General features: G+C 48.2%; 1 protein-coding gene across 1 annotated transcript in view; it reads left to right on the forward strand.

Annotated features, from left to right (window-relative positions):
* CLEC16A (C-type lectin domain family 16, member A) overlaps positions 1-13,304 on the forward strand; it is a 203,709-nt gene that overhangs the window by 28,925 nt on the left and 161,480 nt on the right. Inside the window, exons 8-9 of the mRNA XM_012647791.1 lie at positions 811-864; positions 4,394-4,507. Of these exons, the coding sequence (XP_012503245.1) occupies positions 811-864; positions 4,394-4,507 (168 nt within the window). The remainder of the gene's footprint in view (positions 1-810; positions 865-4,393; positions 4,508-13,304) is intronic.

A 13,304-nucleotide genomic window follows, 5' to 3' on the forward strand; every position in this document is an offset into this window, starting at 1 on the left:
AGTTCCTCCGGAGTTAAGGGGGCCAAGAGAAGGATGGCAGAGGCCCCAGCAGGAGGCAGGACAGAGCCAGCTGATCACCCTACACAGGTGCCCCAAGGGGATGCAGTTTTCTTGTGGGAGATGGAACATGAGGATTCTCACTACAAATAAGTAAATAAAAGAAAATTGCTACCATCATTGGCTCAAGTAGAGGCAGCTCTGGGAGGCATTGACAAAGCATGGGAATTGGAGGTTTCAGACCGGGGTTCAAATTCTGCCTCTTCCCTTTCCTAACCCTGTGACCTTGGACAAGGTGGTTAACCTCCCTGAGCCTGTTTCTTTGGCTGTAAAATGAGGGTCCCGAAGCTCCCTCCTTCATAGGGTTGGTGTGAGATGGAGCATATTGAAACTCAGTACGAACGAGGGGCTTTTCCCAGGCCAGACTGCCCCAGAGTCTCCCTCCCCCATGTTTTGAAAATGCCTTCCTGAGAACAGTCCTCAGGGGCCTCTCCTGCTGGGGCTTTTGTTGCCCCACCTGGGGGAAATGAATGTTCTTGGTAACTTAAGGAGCAAGTTCTTCTATTGAGTTACCCTCTAATCCATGACTAATGGTGAAAGATTTCTCAGGTGGAAAATAGAGGCATTGCAACAGTATTGAGTGGGATTCAGACTTTTGAGTAGCACCAGGAAAGGGCAGCCTGAGGGCCATGGAGGACGTCAGAGGGACAGGGTGCCTCTTGTTCAAACAGATGGCTTTTGGCGTCTTATATTTTACGGTGCTCACTTGTGTGACCTGGACCTCTCTTTCCTCCTGCCCCCAACCTTTACTAGGGAGGAGAACGACCGAAAATCAGCCTGCCGGTGTCCCTCTATCTTCTGTCACAGGTATGTTTGGTCATTCGTCTGTATCCCCATCACATTTGGGGTCCCTTGGAATGCTGCTGCCATATAGAAAATCCCCAGGCCCCATCGCCACATCTTCTCTGTGTGTGTCCCCCATTTTGAGATACAATAAAAAGAAAGGGGTGTTCTATTTTTGAGAAGACACTCAGTAGAGGTGGTATATATTAATATCTTCTTTATGGTAGGGGATGGAAATTTAAAGAGAAATGTAAAATAAATTAAACCTGGCGCTTGTGTAGTTGATTTTTACCATGAGGCCTGAGGTTTCCAAAACAACTGAGGAAAGCCCTGAATACCCTGGAAATGTGGGCTGCACGGCTCTGATTCACAGTACTTTGAAATAACCCCAGAACTGCAGGGCCTGCAGCATATATACACACAGCATCCTTGGTTTGACAAACTTCCTGTAATGAGGCTATTTTTAAAGGATTTTGTTGTGGTCCTAGTTCCCAGATTACCTTCTGGAAGGTCTCTTGTAGCAGCCTCAGCTCCCAGATTTGTGTCTTGAGCCAATTTGTCTGCCTCTCCTCCTTAAACAAGTGTGTTTCCTTCTTATAATTATGTAATATTTACAAGAAGGGAAAAACTCCATGGTGACCCAGTTACATAACTTTAAAAATATTTTTATTACAAGCAGTCCAGACTCTCAGGCCATCTCATTAGACTGTCAAGTAGTCAAGCATTTGACCAGAGCTCTGTTCCCACTTCTGTAGTGGCACAGGTATTTATTTGCTTTGATGAGAGACTGTCCTTCTGACTTAATCCCCAGCTGTTTCAAGTTTGGGGCAGGATTGTCTCCCGTTGGCCTGAGAAGAGAGATGCAGAGGCCGCCTCCCGCCAGTGGGCTGGCCGAGGCGGACGTGGCCTGACCACTGCTCACTTCCTGGAGTCTTGTTCTGGGGGCTCTTGTTTGCTCAGAGTTGTGCACTGTGCCGGCTCTGTCTGAATGCCCCTCTGTGCAGCGGGGCGCAGTACAAACTCCAGCCTCTCCTGGCAAAGCTTTCTGCTGCCTCCTTACGAGTCTGCCAGCATCTCCTGCTTGGGATTCTGGGAGTCTGGCAGGACCTGAGCAGGCCAGTTGCTTAGCCCCGGGAGTCACGTGGAAAGAAAGCGTCCTCAGGACGCTTCAGCTGTTGGAGCATTGCAGGCAGGGTCTCCTCCTGGCAGCACGGCTGCCAAACCTCCACGTAGGTTCTTTAGTGGAGAGGGATTATTCCTTTTCTCTGAGAACTTTTTCTCCTGTTTTCTTCTTGGAGGACCAATAGCCCCGGCACATAATTACTTGTTTCACTATCTCACAAAAAGTATAGCTTATAATTTGGCGTTCCTCAAACTTGTAAAAATCCCTTTTAAAGACAAAAAATCTCGAATCCTTCCTCCCCCTGCATATTTTCATTTAACTTAGTTATATCATGACCTAAATGTGTGAAACCTACAGTCGGGTATAAATCCCGTGTCCTTAAAGTGCCTACCTCACGATAAAATCGATGAACACTTTCAAGTTATTTTACAAGCACAGTTCCCAAACCATGAAAATTCACAGTGACGACATAATTTAGTGTAACCAGGGACGCCGTCCTCCTAAAACTAAAGCGTTGCTCACAGCGAGAGCGTGGTACGGGCAGCTGACCGAGCTCTTTGAGTCTGGTGTGCGCTCACTTCCACGTGCCCTGCAGTGACCCGCTCTTCCCCTTGTTCCCAGTTCAAAGCCAGGAAAATGAGCACTTTGTGTGTCCACAGGAGGAATTGGTTGGCTTTTATCCAGGGCGATAGGTGCTCAGTGAAAGTTTGTGGACCGAGTAAAAGAATGCATCAGTGATCAGTTGAGGCCACATTCATACAAGGTGCATGATAGGTATTTATGGAATGAATAAACTCAGTGATTGGGGTTTTGCTTGGTGAAGTGTGGCAGTAATTGGGACATGATGAGGTGAGAAAAATCCGTAACATTGTCATCATCATCGCTGACGTTTGGGTGCCTGCCACAATCCTGGACGAGGGCTAACTCATCGGATCATGCCACACGGCCTCTATGATAGCAAAGGTCTCCCGGGTATTTTAAAAACAGATGCACTTTTTTTTTTAAGGTAGGTGCCATACTTGGCTATTCTGCCTGTACCTTTTACTTAATTTGAACTGTATTTATTTGTTTGAATAGTATATTCCCCGCGTTCAAACAGTATAAAACATGACATGGGAAAAAGTCTCCCTCTTACGCTTCCCCTGGGCACTCAGCCTCATTCTCCTGAGGCAGCCCGTGTTAATTTCTGCCTGTACTTTTTTTTTTAAAACAATATTTATTTTTTAATAAAAACAGTTTTTAAAGTTAAACAATTCAAATAAGTAACAACTAGATTTCTTTTCTAGTTTAGTTCAGGCTCCTGATTTCTATCCCCAGATTTATAGGTTCTCATATGTCCTTCCAGAGATATCTCTGCCAGGGGTTTCCAACTGGGTGTGATTCTTCTCTCCCCCACCCCAGAGGATATCTGGCAAGGTCCAGAGATGTGTTTAGTTGTCATGACCGAGGGAGGGGGTGCTACTGGCATCTAGTGGGTGAGGGTCAGGGCTGCTGCTGGCCGGCCTGCAGTGTACAGGACACCCTCCTGTGACATAGGTTTATAGCCCCAAGTGTCAGTAGTGCCGGGATTGAGAAACCCTGTTTTGTGCATATATAAACAAACAAATACGTGCACTCATACTCTTTTCACATGCAGATGGTCGATACACCTTACACTGTGCTACACCCTGTTGCCTTTACATTTTAAAACAAAATAGCAGGTGTGTCTGGGCCAGCTTTGCAAGGCAGTTTTGAATACCCTGGTTCCTAAAGCTGTTCCTCTGAACACTGGGCAACAGGGTGGGGTAGCAGGGCCAGCTTGGACAGCACAGAGCCCTGACCTTGCATCCTGGCATGACTGCTTCTGGCTTATGCGGCTTTTCTTCCCCCACAATTTCCACCCTTACCAACGCTACCATGGAATCCCGGTGCGCTAAAACCCGCTGCAGGGGTCAGAACTCCTCCCAGTGATGAAATCTCTCCATAGCTGACCCTTTGCCAAGTCCTTGATTGGCACAAAACTCACCAGCTCCTCTTTCTATATAGCTAAAATGTTGGGGCGATGCCTTCTAGTCTTTTCATAACCGAATTTGACACTAAAATGCCTGTGGAAAGGAAAGAGTGTGCTGGTTTGGCTGTTCCTTTCCCGCGTTGCTCCACTTCAGCCAGATTTGGCTTCACCCAGCCACAAGGGACAGTCTTGCATTAATGCACTTCCTTCTGAGGAAGAGCAGTCAGCCAAATAGGCAACAGTCTGAAGGGGAGGCCAACCTTAGAAGAAGAATGTAACTGACTTCGGCTAAATAGGACCCGTTCTTTGCATTTTGCATCACAGGAATTGCTGCTTAATATGGGCCTCATATAGCCCCGCCTGGTTGTTTCTGATCGGGGAAGGAAGAGGTTGAAAGACTGTACCCTTGAATGCAAATCGCATTTCTTCTTTTTCACCAGGTCTTCCTAATTATACACCATGCACCGCTGGTGAACTCGTTAGCTGACGTCATTCTGAATGGTGATCTCTCTGAGATGTACGCTAAGACTGAACAGGATGTTCAGAGAAGTTCTGTAAGTCATTAGCTTTGGGACGGTTTTCCAACCTTGATGAGAAGCCATTGCTTTGAGTTTCTCTAAAATCAGAAACTAGCATTCTGCTTACACAGAATGATGATGCGTCAGCTGGTCTGGGATTCAAGGAACCTAAACAGTCTTGAAATGCATACCTGGGAAAATCTGGGGTCAGGTAGTAACCGTGGATTTGGTCGGTGGTGTGTTATTAAGCATGGAATTGTACCACTCTGAGCCTCAGATTGTATATCTGTGAGACATTGTTATTGGAACAGAATGAGAGAATGCCTTGTCCAAGGCACCAGTCTCTGCAGAGGTTGGGCAGTGAACATCTATGAATGATGCAGGCCCTGGGCGAGAGCAGCAGGGAGTGGGGGGACTGTGGCAAATTCTGGCAAGTTCTTCCTTTGTGAACGGTTGCTGTTCCACTCCAGCCTGCAGTCATTATTTAGGAACATGGATGTAGTATTGCCAGATATTTTCATGTTTCCAGAGAAGCTGGAAATCTGCATTTTTATCTATGATCTCTAGTTTTAAATTATCGGCAAACTTTGGACTAAATGGAGCATATTGAGGTCTATAGGAGCCTTGGAGTTGCATTTTGTACACTATCGAAAGAAAGCACCTGATGGCCAGTGTTGTGCCTTCCCCCGAGGCTTTCCCAGCTTGCCCCTGTATATCTTTGCTGTCATCCCTCCTGCCATCCTGAGCTCCGGGCTGCCTTAGGTCTGGTGCAACTCACTTTTCCCCCAGCATGCCCTGGGTTTCTGCCTCTGCACCCTTACCATACCCACAGCCCAGAAGGCCACTGTGGCTGGTTCTCTTTCAAGGATCTTACCCACTCTAAGCTCCTTATGGCAGGCACCTCTCCTGTCATCATATTGGCTGCAGCATGGGCTTGGCATATGTGTCAGAGATGAGCACAGTGTGCTTTGTGCAAAGGCTGTTTCCTAGGGGTCCGTCTCTGCAGCCAGGTGCTCAGGCCGCAGCTGCGCTGGTAAAAGGGCCGGCTTGCCCTGGTGCGGTAGACGCTGCTGCCATCCCTGGACGAGCCGGTGGGGTGTGACCCTGGAGGTAGAAGGTTACCACTGCCTCGAGCACAATCACAAGAGGCCCTGCCCTTCTGGATTTTTGGTGTACAATGGTCTGGCCAGGCCATTTTGCTATTCAAGGGAGCATGAGAGCCTCTGAAAAAGTTCCCAGAAACTTTCTGTCCTTGGTGATGGTGGCATTAGTTCAGCGGAATTGAATGGGGCCTTTTCATGGCCCCTGTCTGGCCTATCCCTTTCTTGATTTCATTGAACCAAGTGTTTATTGAACTCTTTCTTTGGGCCAGGCATCATGCTGGTTCTGAGGATATACAAAATCATAAATAGTCTCTGTCATATTGGAGCTTTAGAGACCAGTGGAGAGACAGATATGGATCAAATATGCAAATAAATGTCCTAGCTCAAGTGCTTTCAAGGGAAGAAGTGTTTGGTGAGGAGATTTAACCTGGAGGTGACAGGGGTGACTTGTTGAACACAAAGACTCTCCTGGTGGTCCATCTCATGACGACACGTGGTCTGGAAAATGTGCAGCTGACTCAGTGTTTATGGAGCTGGAGATACTCCTCTGCAACTTTCTTAAATGAGCATTTGCTAAATGAGTGTTAAGTAGCACGATGCTGAGTCAGCAGAACCAGCTGGGCCTCTGGTGAGAGCTGCCGAGCACCCCGCCAGCTGGGTGACCTTGGGCGAGTGGTTTCTCCCCATTTAAAATACAGGGAGAGCAGGCCCTGCGCTGCAGAGCCTTTGGGAGAATGCGGAGAACATGTATCTGAAGTGCCCAACAGGTTGCAAACTGGCCCTAGACCTGTTTGGTTTGTTCTTCACCATGTTTAAAAGACGATTTTATGAATCACCAACATTAAGATTTAGAAAGAAAAGTCCAGATTTCTGGAATCTCTTGAACAGTCAGAAGGTCTGGTCCCCTTTATGCATGTGTTTCTACAGGACGCATTGCAGAGGCCACCCCCATCTGAGGCACATGTTTGCCATTAAATTTGCCCTGTCCACACCCAGCCCACCGCTAACAGACACAGCATTTATGTTAAGAACTGTTTGAGATGTATTGGGTCCCTTTGAACTCTTTTTTTTTTCCCCATATGATTTTCCAGACCCCAAGACAGCTGCTAGGGCTTCAGCACAGATTCTTTTCCTGTAAGACACCCGGGGCAGTGCTAAAGTTAGACGCGGTGCCCTAAGAGATAAACGCAGAGACCGTTGGGGTTCTGGGGTTTGCAGGGTTCTTTAAATTGTGGTAAGTACACTAAACGGAGATCTACCCTCAACACATTTTTACATGTGTGATATGTTACTGTTGACTGTAGGCACAGGGCTGTCCAGCAGATCTCTCGAAGTCACTCGTCTCGCATAACTGAAACTTTAGAAGTTCTAATTCACTATGCACTGCGCTACGGAGCCACTCGCATAACTGAAACTTTTTTTTTTTTTTTTTGAGACAGAGTCTCACTCTCTTGCCTAGGGCGAGTGCCGTGGCTTCAGCCTAGCTCACAGCAACCTCAAACTCCTGGGCTCAAGCAATCCTACTGTCTCAGCCTCCCGAGTAGCTGGGACCACAGGCATGCGCCACCATGTCCGGCTAATTTTTTCTACATATATTTTTAGCTGTCCAATTAATTTCTTTCCATTTTTTGATAGAGACGGGGTCTCGCTCTTGCTCAGGCTGGTCTTGAACTCCTGAGCTCAGAACGATCTGCCCGCCTCGGCCTCCCAGAGTGCTAGGATTACAGGCGTGAGCCACTGCGCCCGGCCATAACTGAAACTTTATACCCCTTGAACAACAACTCCCCACTTTCCCTCTCTCAGTCTGTGCGATCACCATTCCGCTCTCTGCATGAGTTTGACAATTTCAGATACCTCATGTAAGTATAATATGAAGTATTTGTCTTTCTGTCACTGGCTCATTTCCCTTAACATAATTTCCTCAAGGCTCATCCATGTTGTGGCATGTGTCAAAATTCCCCTCTCCTTTAAGGCCGAACAATATTCTATTGTGTGTATATACCACATTTTCTTTATCCACTTATCCGTCAAGATGCAGTTTTTTTAATTGAATTTTTAACTGAAAAAATTAATAGATTTGCATGCCGATGTAAGAAACAATACAGAGACCTTCCCCAGCTTCCCCCAGCGGTAATATTTTGCAAAACTCTAGGTACAATATCACAAGCAGGATATTGACATAGATACCTGGGGTTTTCAGTTTGAGCAAAAGCAAATTGTAGAAGGTTACTGGCGACCTCTCAGCTTAAGATACCCACTTTAGTTGAACTGTCTAATAGGAGCGAGTGTTCGGGAGATCTGTCCTTTCTTCCAATGGCCTCTTCTCGGGACGAAGGTCCCACCTGTGTTGTGAGAGACACACATACTGCCTTTGGGACACAGCTGCTGATGGTAGAGGATGCCTGAACTGAAAACGAGACTCCAGTGTGGAGGGAATTGTAAGTGTCAGCTTTCTACTTCTGGTTACTGCCTTTCTCCGGGTGCCAAATCGCAGTCGGTTGTATTCTGATGACTACAGTTGAGATTCAGGAAGAGCTCAAGGTGAATCTTGTCTACGACTTGTTTGACAATAGTCCTGGTGAGATTTACCTTCCTTCCCTGTGAGTGAGAACAGTCTCCTATTGTTTCCTGCCCAACTCGGATGTGGTTTGATCATACTTGCTTTAAGTTTCTTGGTCTTTTTTAACCTACTTTCTCCTTCCCGTAATTTGTAGATAAGTTACTGGTATTGCTTCATTTTTACCAGCAGACCTTTCACAAAACCAAACCAAAATTGAAGAGAAAGAAGCAGAGGGGAGATCACAGTTATTTGAAAGGACTATAATTTAGGGTTAAATGGAAAACACATCAGCATGGTTAGATGAATGTCTAATTGAAACTCATCTGTGCATTGGAATCATATGGTTCCTGCTAAGGGATCATTCTTGCCGTAATTCTAATGCGGAGCAGATAGTGTTGCTTGTCTAGGGAAACAGAGTAGGAGAATGCTAATTCTGAAACTGCTAACATCCCATTGTTTTTGCAGAATGAACATATAGATCAGAATTTGGTATGTGCATCATTACCTGTAGGTACTTTTTTTAAAATGGGCTTTTTTTCCTCCTGGGTTTCTGTGGAATAGTTTCCTTGATTTTTGTATTCATTCATCCATTCCTTCAGCAGACCTCTGTCATGCACTCGTGCTGGGAGATTAGAGACACGGTGGTGCACAGGAAACACATGGCCCTGCCCTCACAGGCACTTCCCACCCCTGTGAGGACAGGGGACCGTGTCTCAGACACGCCTGCATGGCCTGTGCCATCGTGGGGCTTGCCAGAGATGCTCAGGAAGTGCTCAGCGAAGGAATGAGTGACTCAGTGGGTGAAGTGGTGGCAGTCACAGGGCTCTCGTGACGTTCTTGTGATGACTCTTAGAGCAGAAATCGCTGGCGAGCCTGCCCTGGCATGCCACCCGCTCTTGGCCTCAGAGGCAGGGTGTGGGGGGGAAGCAGTGTTGGAGTGGGCTGCTTTCCATGCTGTTCCTCATCCCACCTCCAGAGGCAGCCCAGTGGAGCGGACCCTGCAGCCAGACTGCCTGGTCTCCCAGAATCCTCCTTATTTTACTGGGGTCCCCGGGGCAAGTTATTCCACCTCTCTGGGTCTCAGTTTCTCACCTCTATCATGAGAATTACAAACATGGGTTTGTGGCGAGGATTAAATGCTGTGTAAAGTGCTTATTCGAAAGCCTAGCACACATTGAGTGTGTAAATATTAGATGTTATCATTATAGTGATCTTAGTTCCTGAGGCTGCACAATGGCCTCTTACCTCCTACTTGAGACCTCCCTCCCTGGGCTGGGGAGCTGTGTCTGGACTGATGAACGTGGAGGCACACACCGTGCACCCGTCTGGAGGTGCCTTCTGAGCAGACCCAACGCACGGATGGGAGAAGTGTTGGCAATGACAGTGATGATGAAGACAGCACTAATATTAACCATTGCTGTTGAGCGATAGGCTAAGCCCTATGTGTGCACTCTGCCCTTAGCTGGGCCCAGATTTAATCTCTGGACAGTGCAAATACTTAACTGCTGATGTGCATTCACATGGTCAGTTGGCTGTGAATTCAGGGTCTAAGGATTCTGGGGCAGAATAGGCTTGCTTGTCCCCAAATAAGGACATCGACCATCTCTCTATCAGCATCACTTTAGCCAGTTGGGATGGTCTCCAGATGATTCTCTGGGGATCCAGAAGAGCGAGGGCACATCTACAATGTTAGCCACCAGTTCTCTGCACGACACTTGTCATTTCTAGCAGTTGGACCCTCTGCTTAGTAGAATACTCCGCCAGGATGTGGTGTCCAGAGCCAGCGGCTAAGAAAGTAGCCGCCTTGCTTCTCTGAGTTGTGCGTTTGCAGATTCAGAGCACTAATAATTGGCTTGGGTCCCCTTGTCGCTGCCGCAGGGCTTTCTTTCCAACCTGGGCTTACATCCGACGGCAGCTGAGTCTCCCGTGGGCTGAGACTCCCATCAGGCAGGATAGCACCCCTTCCGGCCAGGGTTAGAGTTTCCATCTTTTAGTGACCCTGACTGTACCTGTGACCCCCAGCTAGGCAGTGCTGGTTCTGAGGCTTATACGTTCTTCTTCCTGAAAGTGCTAATAGGCTTGTGGGAGAAGGTTGATTGTGAATATCAAAGGGGAAGAGTAGACTTCTGTAAAACAAGGGCTTTAATTGACCCAGTTGCGAACATTCCCACAAAAGAATTAGAACTCAGTGTGTATTCTCCCTTTTGGTGTGGCCACTGTGGTCTCTCCCCGAGTCCCTCAGTGTAATCACAGCTCTGAGGCACCATTCTCGCCTGTAGAAATATTGAGTGTAGCAGCTCTGGTTCACGTTTCAGAGGATTTGACAGGATCTAGATCCGGAGTGCAACACGTTCCAGCCTCAAGGAGGGCATTGTTGTCTTAGAAACAGTTTCCTCTTCCCATCTCTGGGAGGTCAGAGGGTCCCGTAGTGTTGAGGCTCGAGGAGGAGGGAGCAGCCTTTGCCAGGCCTGCAGGCGACTAGGACCCAGGCCAGGGGTTCTGGTACTGGCTCAGCCAGGTGGGGCCAGAGGCCTTTCACATCACCACATCCTGGAGGGGCCAACAGGACAAGATGGAGCGGGCAGAGTGGGCAGCTGGTGGTGGGGGTGGAGGGTGGAAGGCTCACGATTCAGACCCTGGCTGGCTTTTCTGTATCTGCCCTGACACAGAATGGGCTTGGGGCAGCCACTAGGCTGGAGATGGCACTGCGGTGTGAGGGTGGAATGACACTCTCATGCTGATGGGGACCTCCCCTCGCTACCTCATGCCATTGGTGACTTCTTCCAGGTTTCAGCCAAAATCAGGAAATTGAGGGTGGGGACAGACAAATGAAACACCCACACCTTCTGGTACCCATGTGTGGCGTGTTGTTTTCATTACTAGGCTGACTTCTTTGGGCACTTGCGATTTTTTTTTTTTTTTATTTTAAGAGACCAGGTCTTGCTCTGTCACCCAGGCAGTCTTAATGCGGAAATCAAGCTCCATATCTCCAATGAGCCTTGGAAAGCCAGTCTTGGTCGGCGCCAAAGTCCTCGAACCAGGAAACCTGGTTTTGCTCGGGGGTGCTTTGTCTGATGGGATGCTGGGAGGCCGAGCAGGGGGCCCCTCCACTCACTCTCGGAGACCCCTGTCCTTTCTGGGCACTCCAGCAGATTTAACAGAGTGGAATTTGGGGATGGACACCTGCAGTCCCAATGGAATGATCTGGGAGCCTTGGCTTCCTCATGGGGAGCATGTGACAATAACACTACCTCACTCTCTGGGTTGTTAAGACCATGAAATGAGACAAGCAAGCATGCTCATCTTCTGTAAAGTAAAAACCGTATCCCGGACGGTGATGGTGGTAGTGGTGGGGGGAGTCACTCATTTCATGCTGAGGACAGTGCAGTTCTCATCCCAGGAGGTGATTAGCAGGTAGGGGTTTCCCTGGAGAGTTCCTATTCCATGCCCTTTTGTCACCATCTGCAATGATGGTCACTTCCAGTTCAGCATGAGAGGTCGAAGGGTATAGCATTCTAGACTGACAGTTTTGGATAACTGAGAATCACCAGTATTTCATAGTTCAAGTTCATTATCTTTTTTTAGAGAACAAAATTTAGTAAAATACTCTTCCTAAAGAAATACCAAGTAAGTTCTTGGTATGTCACTGTTTAATGAGGGAGTGTGAGACACTTCATTTTGTAGGATTGAAGAGGCCCGTTTGATGCTCATGAGCATCTTTTGAATAATTCTTCCCACAAGTATTTATTGGCTCTTCACTGAATGCCAGAGACAGTGGCAGACAGGGTGCTAGGCATCGAAGGGGACAGAGAAGACGACTTGGGGTGGAGAAGGCCAGGGAGACGAGGCTGAGACCCGCAGACCTAGTGAGACCATCATGATGGTACCAGCTGCTCGTCTCTGTGTCAAAGTCTGAGCATGTGACTGTGTGAGCCCGTGAGCTCTGAGTCTGTTCTGATTCCAGATGAACGGGCGTTTCCTTGGTCTGTGCCTCTGCAAATGCAGTGCTGCCTGATAATTGGCAGTTCGTGGAGAAGAACGCCATGTTTCCCTTGTTAACGGAAGTGGCCTGTTACCTCTCTTCATGTTCCCCAGTCGATAGCTTTTATTTTCCCCATTAAGTTTGGCAGCGTTATCAAATCACCTCACTGATGTGGTTGCCGTTGTGCATTCTGGATGCGTGTGTGTTTGGGCATTGCTTCAGCAGCCCCACGCGACTCAGCTTGGCGAGTAACACGTGCACACCCGTACATCACCCCAGAGTTGATTCCATCTGCTGTTTGCTTGCAGATCACTCGGTTCAGAGATGAGAGCAGGCCGCCTCTGCTACACTCACCACCCGTTTCCCCTTGGCAGCCAGTTGCAAAGCCACATGCTGCAGTGCCGTTGGTTATGGTTGGTGTAAACCTAGCTTCTGTGATTTCTGGTTGCCGTGTATGTGAGATAAAAATGTGAAATGATTACACATTGTTGACGGCCATATCATTGTCAGGTCAGAGGGCCACCTCATAAGTGATGTGTAAACTGTCACTGAGCTTTTGTCACAGAGCTGCCTGCTTCTTCGATTAATGTGATGTGGGCCTGGCTTTGTCTTTATATCAATCTTTTGGGGAGTTGGCCCAACATTGGGAGATGGCAGAAAGTGCTTAGGGAAGGGAGTGGTATTTGGGCTGTTTAGCAGAATGGCTATGCATGTGGGCACTGGAGCTGGACTCTTCCTGGGTTCAGGTCCTAGCTCTGCCTCTCACTAATGGGTGACTTGGGCAAGCTCCATGCCCTGTGTAGCTGCTCTCCATACGGTTATCCGGAGGATAAAGTGAGACAATGTCAAGTGCTCAGAGCAGTGCTGGGCACATTTCAAGTACTCGCTGAGTATTAAGGATGGTTGTTGTTACCTGGAAAGAGTAACGAGAGAGCAGGCCATCTCTTGCACTCTCTGCAGCCTGTGAGGGAGATGCTAACATGATGTCCTCTGATGGGTGTGGAAACTGAGGCCCATAGAAGGGAAGGAAGGGAGCCGTAGATCTGTGGTTGGGGCACCCCGGGCCTGTGGATCCCACCCTGGCTTTGTGCTCTACGTCTTTTCAATCCCAGCCCCAGGGCTAGAGATTGGGAAGGTTGGCCAGGGTCCCAGTGGCATCTCAGGGAGGCTGAGTCTAGCCCACTACCA

Source organism: Propithecus coquereli, unplaced genomic scaffold (assembly GCF_000956105.1).
Source record: "Propithecus coquereli isolate 6110/MARCELLA unplaced genomic scaffold, Pcoq_1.0 Scaffold27, whole genome shotgun sequence".
NCBI classification, from domain to species: Eukaryota; Metazoa; Chordata; class Mammalia; order Primates; family Indriidae; genus Propithecus; species Propithecus coquereli.